Source organism: Phocoena phocoena, chromosome 17, assembly GCF_963924675.1.
Source record: "Phocoena phocoena chromosome 17, mPhoPho1.1, whole genome shotgun sequence".
NCBI lineage: Eukaryota > Metazoa > Chordata > Mammalia > Artiodactyla > Phocoenidae > Phocoena > Phocoena phocoena.
The window spans coordinates 63,602,291-63,617,891 of NC_089235.1; the positions used below are offsets into that span (position 1 = coordinate 63,602,291).

Here is a 15,601-nt window from a genome sequence, read left to right on the forward strand (position 1 = left end):
TTAAAATCACATATCAGAATCACACCTCTATTGTCCATATTAATTCCCATATGATTCTTTTCATCTAAAAGTCCCTAGTTCCCACCCAACTTTGCACATCTTTAAGAATCACCTCAATACCATGCTATCTCGAAGCCTACCTTTACAGAACTAATTGTACATTTCATTCCTTCTTTTTTTATACCACTATTTACACTCCTATTATTTCCTTTTGTGTCAAAAGCTCATATAATTATATCACTCTTGCACAGTTATAAGCTTTTGGGGTATAGAGAAAATGTACACCTCTTGATTATGACAGGTGTTCAGTAAACTTAATTAAAACAAGATATCTACCAACATACATATATGATAATAAAAGTAGAAAAGTTCAATAGGAAAATACAAATTTTTGAATTGAGTTATCATAGAAATTATACTCAGTCTAAGGGAAACAATATAAAATACTAGATTAAAGCAACACTTCTCAAACTTGAATATGAGTAAGTTTTGGGGATCTTCCTAAAGACAGATTCCAGGGCCTAGCTTGAAATTTTGATTCAATGGGTCTGGGGTGGGGTCACGAAGTTACACTTCTAACAAATTCCCAGGTTATGCTGATGATTTTGAAAGAGGAAGACGTTTGAATAGCGCTAGTTTAAAGGGTCAGTCATCAGAATGCCTGGACTTAAATTCCACCACCACAATTCACTAGCTTTATGATTTTACGCCTCTCATTTAATTTTATCAGTGAGAACTATTGATAAAATAGTTGACCCATAAAATGTGTTTCTGGCAGTACCTGACACATGACACATGCTCAAAAATTAGGTGTCGGTGTGAGAATTCAATGGTACAAAGAAGTCAACAGATTCCTAAAGACCAGAGTGGTTAAACTGTGGCCTGCAGTCCAGATCTGGCTCACCACCTATTTTGGTAATGCTAGTGAACTAAGAATAGTTTAAAATTTTTTAAATGATTGAAAAGTACCAAAAGAAAAATATTTTCTAACACGTGGAAATTATACAAGATTCAATTTTAGTGTCCATTAAATAATGTTATTGGAATACAGCCACACAAATTTGTATACATATTGCCTATGGATGCAGAGTTAAGTAGTCGCATGACAGACCATATGGCCAGGAAAGCCTGCATTGTATACTATCTGGCTCTTTACCTTAAAAGGTTGACAACCTCTAATATAGCACCAAGTGACTTTTATCAGTAAATTACTGGGACTAGAACCATCACTATTTTGGTGTCTAGAGTGGCAATAATGGTCAATGGCTATAGTGTTCTGTTCTTAATGTAACTGTACCGAGGTAATAAAGGATTCTTAGGAACCGAACAATAAAAAGGATTGGGAAATAAGATGAATTTGAGGGATAAGTAGTAAAATGAATTAATTACCACTAAAGCTCCTCAAACCAGGAAATGCTATTAGATGCCCCAACCCACTTTTTAAAGAAAGCAATATTTATTGTCCTTTTCTGATTATAAAAGCAATACATGATTACGGTACTTGGAAAATACAAAAATGTATACAGAATATAAATCGGTCATATTCCCAAGAGTTGAGATAACCACGTTTAAACATTTTTGTTTTTACAAAATTGGGATGTTAACTGTACAAAATGGTTATATATTTTTAATGTAACATTTCTCCAACAACTTCATATTCTGAGAACATTATGTTTAATGGGTAATAATATTCCATTGTTTGGAAATGCCATAATTCATTTATTTATTTCCCTCATCATTAAATCTTATTTTAAGTTTTTGTTATTATTTGTAAATAATGCTATAACAAACTTGCCTATGACGTCTCTGAAAAATTGGTGATTTTTTTCCCACTATGACAGATTACTATAGTAAAGCAATTTTAGCCTAAATTTGGGCTGTTTTCAGGGAAGGAGAAGAAAGAGAAGATTAACGAAAGACAAGGGTTGTGTTAATTGGGACTCTCTCTCTCTCTCTCTCTCTCTCTCTCTCTCTCATTTTTCCAGATTTCCAACTATACCAACTTTGGAGATTTCTACCTCCTGATTAGTAACATTAAAAAACTTCCATTATCTTTGACCAACAATGTTTATTTTTCTGTATACCCCATTCTTAAATCCATACCCTTACAATCAAAATAAAACATTTTGTTTCGTTTTGTTTGAATTCCCCCTTCCCTTAGAAAAAAAGGCAATAATCTTATCAAAAATATTTTATTTACAAAAAAATTCAATTATACTATACATCCTATACTGGAAATACATTGAATAATTGCTAAAATAAATACAGGCAATTAATTCAATCTTTTATAAGAATGAGAGAATTTGACATTTGAATGTTATCAAAGCTTAACTTAGAACATAAATAGTTAAAAAGGCAAACTCAAGTTTTAGTTTCATTTAATGGCATGGTCTGTTTGTTTTCCACAAGCTCCCCAATCAGTGAGAGTCTAAGTTGTAGAATGTTATATACTTTTTTGTGCTCTGAAGGTAGAATGTGTAGGTTTTTTCTTAGACAGGATGGATGAAATATAGAAGTCTACATAAAAAGGAAGCAGAAAGGCAGGAAGCACATGGTTGAACACTTCACATTTCTGCTTCATCACAATACTTTTTTCCTGCAACTCTTCATGTGTTCAATTGTTTTTAACACAGGTCTACACAGCACCAGCTACAAGGCAAGATGGGTCATGTCAAAAGTCAAACTGGATAACTGAGGCCCCGGAGTAGCTAAATTAACCAGGCCGAGGGTCCATCAATTTTTTTTATGTGCCAATTCTTGATACAACTATTAAACCTTGATATCATGTCTACTATGTAAACACATTTATTTAGGTCAAGAACAGAAGAGATGAAGCAATTATCTGTATAATTCAGAAAAAATCTTCCCTAGAAAGTTAAAGAGTACACATGGAGCTTGATTTGGCCAATTTTGAATCTATATGCTTTATCCTTATTATAATTTATCCCACTCACCCGTATAAACCTCATACTAACATGTAAAGTGAACTGACAATCTGGGAAAAAAAAGGTAGATAAAGTATGTTCAACATATAGACAGGATCCAGTGAATACAGGTCACAGAACAAAATGATGAACTGCAGTGTATTTGTCCAAATTATACTGTCAATTTTTCCCACTTTCCTTTTTCCTTAGCCTGGGAAAATACTGTGAGAATCTCCAAAAACAATCTTTGATACCCAGATTTTGTCCACTGCTGGATGCCTAGTATTTTCTTTTGAGAACTGGCATTCCCTTTTTTTTTCAATCTTATGAAAAAATTGCACTTTTCTACCCCTTTGGCCTTGATTTTCAATGACTTCTTTTTTGTACACACAAGTATGAATTTCTACTCCCGAAGTGTGACAGGTATATTGGCCTTTTCTAAAAGAAATGAAAAAAAGTTAAAATATTGAGACTTTAAATACTTTTTCACAGAAATAAACTATTCAATTTTAAAGGTAGAGAGAGAGAGAGAAACATTTTATTCTTTCTATCATGAACATCATCAGTCAACCAAGCTTCACATTTTGGGTAAAAATTTTTTAAGTATGAATTTTTTCAGAACCTATTTTATTAAAAAAAAAAAAGGAAGAACAGGTGTATTTTGGCAGAGAAGTAAAATATAAAATATGCAAAATTTGTTTTAAAATTGGCATACAAAATTTTAAAACACAGTACAATTATATAAAAATACAGCACAGCCAACGGCCTGTAAATTTCCTTTGGCATTTCATTTGGTAGAGTTAAACAGAAAAACCTTTCTAAAAAAAAATTAGCTATCAACACAGTACATAAGTTAGGTTGTATATGTTGAAAGAACTTTTCCTTGAGTTTCCAAAATCCTTTTCTTACATGATAACCCACATAAAGCATGACTAGTGAGGTATATAGGGCAAAACACTTAGGCAGATGTACAATAAGGAAAAAGTGCATAAACAAAGAATTCTTCCCATTTTCATAGAAATATCAGGTTAAATCTGAGTTCTTCTTGATGTGTCATTTTACTTTGGCAGAATTAAAATAAACCCATACAAATGTCTTTGTTCAAGTCCCAGCAGCAGTGATATGTCTCCTTTGGTGGCATTATCTGACGCCACAACCAGACAGTCCCTAGAGGAAGTAAGGTTTTGTGTGTGTCTGCATCTGTAACTGCAAACATCAAACGTAAGATCATACATCAAGCACCATGTCATACTGTTGTCCCTTCTTCCGCCTGCCACATTTATTGATGAGAACCACATACAGTGTCAAAAGCATGACCCAATAGCATGCATACAGCAACGTTCCAACAATTAAAACTGTCTGTTTGGATTCTGAGAATGGCTTTTTAGATTCCTTATAAATGGTGAAAATCACACCACCCAGGAGGATTGTAAACCAAACTGATACTGGAATGAGTCCTATGAAATTAACAACAATGGTTTTCCTTCCAGATGTGCCCCACCCAGCTTTGTTTATCGTTGCAATTGCAAACATCTTGGCGGGAAGTAAACTTGACATGTATAACACTGAGTAGAGGGACATGAAGACCATGACGATATTTCCTCTAAGGCAGCTGGCAAAAGATGATTTTATGAGACCCACTAACTGGACAGTTAACAAGAAGAGGAGGATGTTCCAAATTTTACCCCTGTAGAAAAGCTGGATTACTGTGGCAATGAGAAAGAAAGGGAAGAACCCAGTGATGACTGCTTCATAGGTCATCCACAAGTGATGTTTATGAAACCACATGGCATTGTACAGCCACTCTCGGAAGTAGGACTTGCTCCAACGGGTCTGCTGGTTTAACCATCTGAGATATTCTATAGGTGTTTCAGTAAGGCACTTGGATCGAGCTGTGTATTTTGTTGCATAGCCCAGACTCAGCACTCGGTTCGTTAGATGCCTGTCATCTCCAAAACTACATTGGCTGCCCATAAATTCTTGATTGTACCAGTCTTCCACAAATTCATGCAATAAGGAGTTTCTGTACATTCCCAGAGGTCCACTAATGCACTGGACACATCCAAAATAAGACTGACAGGCCCTTTCTATGTTAAAAGCCATCCAGTATCTCACACTGCTGAGGAAAGAGATCCAGGAATCATACTTGTTTAAAATCTGCAAGAAAAATAAAAGTAAAAATAATTAAATAAAGGTAAGCCCCAGCTAAAAATTCCAGCAAAATCTGCACCATTGTGAGGTTACTACCTAGAGTAATGTTTGTTTTTGTTGTTGTTTTTTAATAAATTTATTTAGTTATTTATGGCTGCGTTGGGTCTTAGTTGCTGTGCGTGGGTTCTCATTGCGGTGGCTTCTGTTGTTGCGGAGCAAGGGCTCTAGGCACGCAGGCTTCAGTAGCTGTGGTTCGAAGGGTCTAGGGCACAGGCTCAGTAGTTGTGGCACACGGGCTTAGTTGCTCCATGGCATGTGGGACCTTCCCGGACCAGGGATCGAACCCATGTCTCCTGCATTGGCAGGCGGATTCTTAACAACTGCGCCATCAGGGAAGCCCATGTTTGTTTTTTTTATCCTTCTATTTAGCCTCTTTCCTTTTTTTAACACAATTTTACATTATTTTCTTTGATTTTATATACTATATTAATTTGATAAGTCGGGTGTACGTGTTGGGACTTCTTGACAATAATTTTTTTCTACTCCATCACGCTCTGTTCTCTTTTGTTATGTGTTTTTTTTCTTTTTCTTGTTATGTTATAAGATTGAGATTTTTTTAGGCTTTGGTTCTCAGCCCTTAAATTATTCTCCCACTGGCAGTCCAGTGGTTAAAGATTTCGCCTTCCAATGCGGGTGGGGGGGGTGTCCATCCCTGGTCGGGGAGCTGGGATCCCACCCACACGCCTCATGGCCAAAAAACCAAAGACATAAAACAGAAGCAATATTGCAGCAAATTCAAAAGAGACTTTAAAAAAATGGTCCACATCAAAAAATCTTTTAAAAAAAATTATTCTCCCACTTTCTTACTATCTAATATTTGAAAGTTTTTAAGTCCTATGCTCTTCTCTTTTCAACTCATCCAACTCTATTATTCTCCTTCCTCCCCAGTTTTAGCAATGCCAGTGATAAAAGGGTTTGCTCTGGCTTCACCCCAAATCTGGAATCCTGAAATAATGCTTTACACAAAGGCTATTAAAATTATTAGTTTTGGGGGGCAATATTTCTTAATTCTCTCCTCTGTCTCAATTTTGTTCAGTTTTCATCTGGGTTTTACATGCTTCCTTTTTATCACCAGGGTATTTCTTTGTCCATCTAGTGTACTTTCTTTGCCTTCACTATTACCATGCATATAAATATGGGTTATACAGCAACACAATACCTACATTTAAAGTCAAAATTCCATGTGCTTCTCACATCTTTTGCTAAAATCTAGTGCACTTTTGCAAAGGGCTCATTTTAATCTACATATATTTTCACATATTTGTTTTCCCATTCCATAAATTTCAAATCACCTTCATTAATATTTGTTTCACTTATTGTTTCTCTATTGATAGCAAAGAATGGGAAATAAATAATAATTGGAAAACTCACTTAATTGTTCCCTTGACTTTCTCTCTAGTGTAAATTTGAGTTGCTGTTTCTCTATTTTTTCCTTTGTATTCCAATTTGGATTTTTGACCAACCATACACTGTTCAGCTTTTAAATACATAGTTATATGACATAGACTCCATCTCCTGCCATACCTCCATTTTTTAACCCTTGTACTAAATGAATTCCAACATCATTTTACCAGAACATTAAGTTGTGGCTCAAGAAGATATGGCAGAAATTATCACACATTTACATTATATTTTATATAACTTATCAGCCACTACATACTTGTGTCATAACCCAGGATTAAGCAAAGAAATCATAAGTTACTTCAATTTAGACAGCAGAAGAGGTATAAAGTGGGTCCAAGGCACATTCTAGTATGTCTCTGGCACCAGAAACAATACCGGGCACAGATTTGGGTGTATAATAAATGTATGTTCAAAGAATCAGTGAGTGAGGATACTACTAAAAGTGACTCATGCAAAAAGTGAACTCATGTACCTGGACATCTCCCCCGACACCTCCAACCATGGGATCTTCTTCTAAAACTTTTACCATCTCCACAGATGAGGCAGGGTCAAGCATGGTGTCTGAATCACAAACCTGCAAAGAAGAAAGTGAGAAATAAGTTAAAGAAGAGAAGATGATGAGTGTACTCCGTGTAGTCAAAAGTGGGCATATATATTATGCCTTCAGCCTATTGTCACAAGGCCTCAATAAGCGAGTAACACAGGGATGAGCGTTTGCTACATGATGGCCAATACAAAGAACCTGCAAACTCAATATTTAAGCTAATGACATGGCTGGATAGAACAGCTAAAGTGATGACCTAGGCATGTCATGTAGGGTGACCAGGTTTGCCTGGTTTGCCATGGATGTACACAATTTTGGCAATGAAAGTCTCATGTCCCAGGTAACATCCTAGATTTCCAGGACGTGGAAAACATCTTGGGTTGGTCACCATAGATATCTCTTTTTTTAAAAAAATTGCCTTCAATAAGGCTTTTAGATATCTTATCCCTCAGGTCTGAATGATGATAGGAAACTCCTATGACAGTATTGAAAAAAAGGCGTGTTTAACAGTGATTATTTTTCTCTATTTTAATATGGTGATTAAGACAGGAAAGCAGTTCTACTAAGGCTGGTTGTATAATTAATTCTGAAGCAAGAGGTCCATTTGACCTGGGCTTAGCAGATGACATTCCATTAGAAAGGAAGCTAGCCTGATGGTCAGACCACCTTTTTATTTTAGAGTATTAAGTATTCGTCTAGCTCTTTATATACAGAAGTAGATGTTAAATTATCTTAAGCTTTTCTAGAAGTGCTAATTATTATTCTTAAAAACAAACTTTATACAGGACAAAAAAACAATTTTGAAACCAAACCAACTACAACTTTAAGAAAATTATTAGGATTTGTCTATACCCATTAGCCGCTCCCAGAAATTTCTACTGGAGGCCAAAGGTACAGGGTTATAAATAGTACTTTTCTTCCCAAGCTGATTTATGAACTTATTGAATGAAACAGAAAAATAAAGGAGAGGAGAAACCAAAATATTACATGTATACTCGTAAAGCTGGTATGGAGAATAGGGCTTATATCAATGGAGCAGCAGACTTTGTAACTATGTTCCCCAGAATTAGACTGATGTACCAATTCCAAATAGCATCGAAATGGGACTAGTTTCCTCCTGAAGACAGTTAATGCCCCTTCGAAAGGTATGGCAGATGCCTGCTCCTTCATGGCAGCTCACTTCTAGAAGAAAGGGGCAAGAAGGAGCTAGGCTACCCCTTACTCCTCCCGTACTCACCAATCAGATTAAGTCACTTCTCTTAGGGAGATATTAGGTACGTTACACCTGTGGATGGAGCTCCTTCCACATGATCAAAGAAAATCAAAAGTAGGAAAAGAGCTGTCACCTCTCTATTCCTGGTTGATATTAATAAAATAGTATCCTTTTCTGGAAAATGCAGCCAGGCCCAAGTAGACATAAAGTGATGAAAATTGACATGTAATGGACCAGTTTCACATCACCATCTAAGCAATAAATGATATGATTGGCAGAGACGGGAGTGTTATCTGCAATTCCACTGTTTTTCTATGTAGTCTGGCTACATTTATGAATTTAATCAAGATTTAGTCTCTTTATTTATATAAAAAGCAAGTATTTGTGCAGTTCTCAGAGCTGCTTCATAAAAGTAGTATGGATTTGGAATACCAGTTTTGAATGAAAATAGTATTTAGAAGTATGAACTCTGAGTTAAAGGGGATTTTATATGTCGGAGGAGTCCCTCACATACATAGCTAAGAAGTCTCAACATTTAAAAAAGAGTGCCTATCTTAATTTTATTAATAGTTTTTTTCTGAAAAACATTAATATACATTAATAAAGAATGTTGGTGAAAAGAGCAATTTAAATGCCTTATTGTAACATGACTTAAGGAGTATATAGGGTATCCAATTATAAAAAGTGAAATCATCACCTCTCTGGACTCAACTAATTATAACAATTTTAAAGTTAATTTCTGAATTTTGTATATTACTTTACCTATTTAGAAACAGGCATTTTCTAAATAACCTACTGCCCCATTTTTTTGGGGGGGGCATTCTATTTTGGTCTGCATGGTCTTACTTATTTTAGAGGAAAAAAATAGACAGCAGCTAGGCATTAGTATTCCATTAAAAAAATAGGATTTTTCTAATACTTCAGTTTATACTCAAGGGTCCCAAGCCTCAGAAACCTAAGCAAATTCCTCCAATAGCGATATTTTGCCTCTCTCGTGCCTTGTCTGTCACTGTTTTGTATACGGCCAGTAACTAGGGTAGTAGAAAGTGAAGGCATAATTTCAAACCCACCTTTCAACCTCTCAGCATCCAGAGTTTATGGTCACACCCACCTCTATTGACTCAAGCTGGGAAAGGTAAAACCAGAAAGCTAAAATAAGACTAAAAACAACAGGAAGGGGGCAACCTAGAATTAATGTTCAAGTAACTCCGCCTGCTTGTAAGATAAGCAAGCCAAGGGAACCGCCTCTGTGAAATGACTAAACTTGAACCAAACTTCTGAGGTTCTGCATATTTAAATTGGCCCTGCCCCTCCCAGTTTCCAACAGCAAAGTGCCAGAAGTTCTCTGAGAGAGATTGTTCACATGGTGAGTTTAACTGTCAGAAGGGAAAGCTCTCAGAAATCTCCTGGGAGGGGTTTGTTATAGTGAGATCAAAGAGTTTTCTAAAGAAGTTCAATTTCTGGATGTTCTTTGGTGATAGAATGCCAACTAGAAAACCACCATCGATGACAGTCTGTGAAAGCATGTATATTCATGGATATAACAGTATTAATTTGTTTGTGTGTAAAGGGTATAACTCTAGCCCTTCTTAAAATCAGTCTAGTAGAAACAGGATTTCTAGCTGTCTCCTCACAATTAATGAGAAATGTGTGATTTCACGAAGGTTGGCTGTTTAGCTCTGGGCTAGAAACTGTGGGAGAAATACACCAGTTCACAAGGAGCTTAACCTCACACTGGGAAAAACCACAGGACTGATTTGCACCCAGCAAACAACTGGAGAACAAATCAAAATGTCTTTCTGTCCACGCTGAATGTATCACTGTAATTTGTTTAAACTACATGATCGCCAGTCATAAGATTTCTCACTAGGAGATATGGAAATGAGGCAAAGTCACCAAATTTTGACTAAAATGAGTGGAAAATGTCAAGACAAGAAGACGTTATTGGGAGGAACCAGCCACCTCAGTCTTAACCACAGAATCATCAGCTAAATTGCTTAAGACCATGGCTCCCCCTCCTTCACTGTTCTAGCCAAGAGACAGTGCCGCCGTGTTCTCCGTATCTAAAACAGGAGTTGGCGAACTAAGGTCTACGGACGAGTCTGCCTTCCCACCAATTTCTATATGGCCTGGGGGTTTTAAATAGCTTTTACCTTTTTAAATAGCTGAAAAAAAATTGAAAAAGAATTTTTTGTGACACATGGAAATTATATGAAATTCAAATTTCAGTGGCCATAAATAAAGTTTTATTGGAACCCAGTCATGCACATTCAGTTTCATATTATCTATGGCTGCTTTCACACTAAAACAGCAAAGTTGAATAGCTGCAACACAGACCATATAGCCCGCAAAGCTTAATGGTTTCTATCAGGCCTTTTACAAGCAAGTTTGCCAACCCTGAGCCTAAAAGAATTGGTTGGGGAGCCGGGGGTGGGTCTCTTTCATAAAAAAACAACGAACAAACTAAAAGAACAAGTTGAGATAAAGTATGTTCTAAGTCCCCACTTAACTCTACTAGAGGTTTTTACGATTGCCTCTCTCTCCTATTCTTATAATAGGCCAAGATTTGACTATTATAACAAATCAAGAGGCTTACTACTTTTATGACCTTGAACAAACTGTACCATCATCATGATACCAGAGTGACACACTGTATGTAAAAGTACTTGGTAAATTACAAAGGTTCACAGAAAAGTCATATATGCCATTAGTATAGGGTAATAATCTTTAATTGTTTATTCTTGCTAAGTAAACCCACTTATTACCATGAACAGATGACTCAGTAAAGAGAATCACCAAAAGGAACATGAGAATGGATTACATATCAAGAATATTTTGGGCTTCCCTGGTGGCGCAGTGGTTGAGAGTCCGCCTGCCGATGCAAGGGACACAGGCTCGTGCCCCGGTCCAGGAAGATCCCACATGCCGCGGAGCGGCCGGGCCCGTGAGCCATGGCCGCTGAGCCTGCACGTCCGGAGCCTGTGCTCCGCAACGGGAGAGGCCACAACAGTGAGAGGCCCACGTACCGCCAAAAAAAAAAAAAAAAAAAAAGAATATCTTATCACAATGAACAAGTTCCAATGTATCCAAAACACCTACAGCAGTTAGATATATAAATTGCTATAAATGTGTTAAATAAGCTGTTAGACTGTAAGTCCATTCCAATTTATCTCACTGATCTTAAAGTTAATCTACCTCACAACAATTTAAATATCCTGTAGAAATATTGTTAGTTATTCTACCATATGTTTTTCAACTTCTAAGACCCAAGTCTAAAATGCTGAGTATCCATGTTTCACCTTTTTTTAAACATATTTCCTTTCAGACTGACTGGTGGATTCTCCACCTCTGCCTGCCCCGCACCACTTCAAAGGGCTCTGAGAGCTACACAGCAAGAGGAAGGCTTAACTATTCTGGCTGCCTTCGATGAGGAAACAGGCTGAAGATAAATCAAGACTCATTCTGTTGCTACTGCTTTCACCCTTTGCCTGCTTGTAAACCTCAATCCTTTCTTAATCTTGACCCTTCATCTTAACCTGAACCCAGGGAGATGATTTATTTCAACCATGTTTGAAGTTTACTATTGGTCATGATCTCACTGCCCAGTTTCCCTTCCAAAGCTTAACCACATAGTAAATGGAAAGTACCCCCTACCCCCTCTTTCCCCCAGGACATTCCCCCTAGTGAAAAGAAGTCAGCCAGAATTTTAAAATTCACCAATAGTTATTTACTGGCAAACACAAGATGGTGCTAGCCCCCAGAACTCATAACAGTACAATGCCAGAGTAAACACACTACTGAAAGGAAAAGAAAGCACTATGCAAAACCTTGGAATCAGACAGATCTGAGTCCCAATCCACAACTGACCAGTTATATTCCCTTGGACTAGCTTTGTAACCTTAAACTCCTTACCTCACCTTTCTAAGTCTCCATCTCTCAGGTGAAAAATATGGATAAGCACATCCACCTCATAAGTTTGCTGTAATGGAGAATTAACTAGATAATGTATGTATAGCAGTTATAAGGGCTAGCTCATAGTAAATGCTCATTAAAAGGAAGACATATCTACTAAGAAGTGATCATCAAAACCAGAGGCACCAACTAAGAACACTAGTCCAATGAGGGAAGGGGTCCTTCTTATCTGTACTGCAAATAAACCATGACTCGCTCAGAGAGCAAAAACTAATGCCTTGTCCAATGCCCAACAAATTTAAATTAAACAAGCTGGATTATTGAGCAGGCAATATAAAAATCCTTAGATTGGGCTGTCTACTAGGGAAAAAGATTAGAGAGCAGTTTATGGCAGACTGTGAATGGCAAAAACAAAATCATAAAATATAAGAATTTTAGGACTAAAAAGACCTTTTGAAATTAATCAGTGAAACCATTCCAGGAAAAAATAAATGCCCTCAAAGAAAAATACAGAAACTTTTTTGGGGGAGAGGGATGGGGAATAGGGAAGATGATTCTCTCATAGTAATTTTGTTTATGGTATAAGACCTCAAATCTAGCCAATAAAAAGCCTCTAAATCATAAAAACCTCAACAATTTGGCCCTTATTTGTTGCTCTTTTTAAAAGGAATTGGGAAGATATATACCTTTCTTGTTAGAATGTGTTACCCAAATTGTTATAAAGTGACATTTGCCTTCACGCAACCTAGAATCTTTTTAAGGCATTAAGGAGTCATTTGGTTTTTCTCTTTTCTTTTTCAGGAAGGCGTATACGCAAGTAATAGTTATAGGTGTAAAGCAAAGGTGACAAGCCAGCTGGAAAAATGAGAAACCAAATGTTGTCACCTCTAGGCTTAAGCCAGGAAACACCCTTATTCCAAATGGTTGGAAATCACGTAATGGTTGCCTTAAATCAGGGTTTACATTCAAGAACCCAACTTTGAGGGAAAGTGTAGATTAAAAATGAAAAGAAAATTCTAATGCTATACTCCCTTTTGTGTTGTTGCTGTTTGTTGTTTTTGTTTGTTTGACCCCAATCTTGAAAAGCATAGATATGTTGCTAGAAAGAAATTAAGACAGTCCTAAGTTAGAGTCTTTAGCTAAAAGTGATCTCAGAAATCATCTCTTCTACCAGTTGAGGCCCGTAGCAAGTAAACAGTTAAATCAAGAATTCAGATTTCTCCATTCTTATTTCAATGTGCTCAATTTCATCCTCTAAGATGAAGCATACAAAGTCACATTAACATTCTCAACATGACCCTTCAGAAATTTTCAGAAAATAGGAACCAATCAAATGTTATACGCAGTCAATCCTCATTATGCACGGTAGTTATGTTCTACAAAGCTTCCATGAACAGTGAGTTAGCAAATACTAAAAAATTGCTTCTAGCGGACATATAGAGTTAGGTTCCTCAAAGTCTCTGGTCACGGCATTTTTGTCTAGTGATCAATACCTAACCTTGTTGTATTTGTGCTTACTTGTTTATTTGTGTCACCTTATTTAACATGTATTGTTGATTCATTAACATTGAACTCATGTCCAGCAGCATTGTAGCTCATGCCTGAACAAAGTTCATCTAACAAACCTATTTTCTCCATGAGGCAATTATAGCCTTCTTGTGTTACTACCACTAGACAACATTTCAACACTACACTTGGGGACCATGTTAAACAGCTACATCAGCAACCAAAAGCACAAAAATGTGAAAAACATGATATTAAACAGACTAAAGAAGCTACTTGTTTACAGTATAAAAGGTAAAACAAAAAGGCAAAGCATAATCTTGTGTGACCTCAGCTGGGAACATGCACAGCAGATGACTCACTTTTTTTTTGCCATTCTGCACATGTCTGCAAATGATCCCAAAAGCACTGCAGCTACTGATTTTCGGGTAATAAATACATTTTAGTCAGTAGGTTAACTTGGAAATACAGAATCCATGAATAATAAGGGTCAACTCTACTCTTATGAATGATTTAGTCTTAGTTTCCTTCTGCTCAAAGAATCTTGGATAGCTATGGTACTGCCAGATTAAATTAGTAATAAAATTGCTTCCTATAATCTTCCCTTTTAGAAAATGTTCATACTTATTGTATAAATTTTACCTGGGAAATTCTTAATACACACACCAGATGATACTGTTTTTTTCCTTTGTTATATAGACTGGTGGCCACTTATGTGGAAATATTAATGTTCAGTGAAAAGAGATATGAATAAAGCAATTATCTAATCTAGATATCAAAAGACACTTTAAAAGTCTTCTGATATTGTTAAGTAAAAAATACAGAAAAGTAAACATGATATAATCTTAAAATTGTTTTTAAAATAAGGAAAAATAGAAGAGTACATGCTGGAAAGTATTAAATTTGATAATCTATATATGGGTCATGTATTCGCTTCAGATGATTTTTTTTAATTGAAGTATAGTTGATTTACTATGTTTCATGTGTACAGCAAAGTGATTCAGTTATACATACATACATATCTATTCTTTTTCAGGTTCTTTTCCATTATAGATTATTACAAGATATTGAATATAGTTCCCTACACTATACAGTAGCTCTTTATTATCTATTTTATAGATAGTAGTGTGTACCCGTTAATCCCAAATTCCTAATTTATCTTTCCCCTCTCTGCTGCAGATTATTTTAATTTTGCTCATTGCACTTTTCTACATCTTTGAAAAAGTTTCTCCAGAAAATACTTTGATTCAAAATAAAGAAAATCTTCCTCATTCACCTCCTTATTTCTCATTCGCTGTATTTGATTTTCTCACTTTAGTTTTCTTCTTCTGCTTTTCTATCTTCTCTACCTCTGGAAGCAGCCACTAGCATCATAGATGAATTTCCTACCATGCTGGCTTCGTCTTAAACTAAAGCTTCCCTCCATGTTCTATGTCAGCATTTATTATTTGAGAGGCTACAAGGCTGAAAGAGTAATTACTATAGAAGACTAGAGATGAGAGAGGAGAGATATAAGAGGTGGTGATGGAGAAAGGCTTGCTCTGAAAGAGACCAGAGGGAACCAACCCAGAAGGCTCAGGAGTGCAGGTAGAAAGGTTAACCTTGAGATAGGAGGTGAGGTGTGGTACCCTTGAAACTGTAAGCAGAAGAGAGTCAGATCTTGATGGCCTTCACAGCCTGTACTTTTGCTGTTCTCTTCTGTAGAAGCCAAGATCATCTGTTTGTAGTTAAGCAGGGAGGAGTTTGGGTAAGGCCCTAGGAGAGTGATGAAGATCTGAAATAACAGACGCGAGAGGAATAAGCAAGACATCTATTCAAGATCAAGCGAAAAGAGTGCTGACTAGTGCTGAGGATCCAGCTGCAACTGGAAACCAATCATTTTGGCCATCT

The 15,601-nt window shown here is 36.4% G+C and overlaps 1 protein-coding gene across 1 annotated transcript in view; it reads right to left on the minus strand.

Moving 5' to 3' along the window:
- Positions 1–3,437: 3,437 nt before the first annotated feature.
- Positions 3,438–15,601, minus strand: part of HAS2 (hyaluronan synthase 2) — a 28,186-nt gene continuing 16,022 nt past the window's right edge. Inside the window, exons 3-4 of the mRNA XM_065895030.1 lie at positions 7,012–7,113; positions 3,438–5,081 (exon numbers count right to left, since the gene is read on the minus strand). Coding sequence (XP_065751102.1) covers positions 4,152–5,081; positions 7,012–7,113 — 1,032 coding nt within the window. The 3' untranslated portion in view covers positions 3,438–4,151. The remainder of the gene's footprint in view (positions 5,082–7,011; positions 7,114–15,601) is intronic.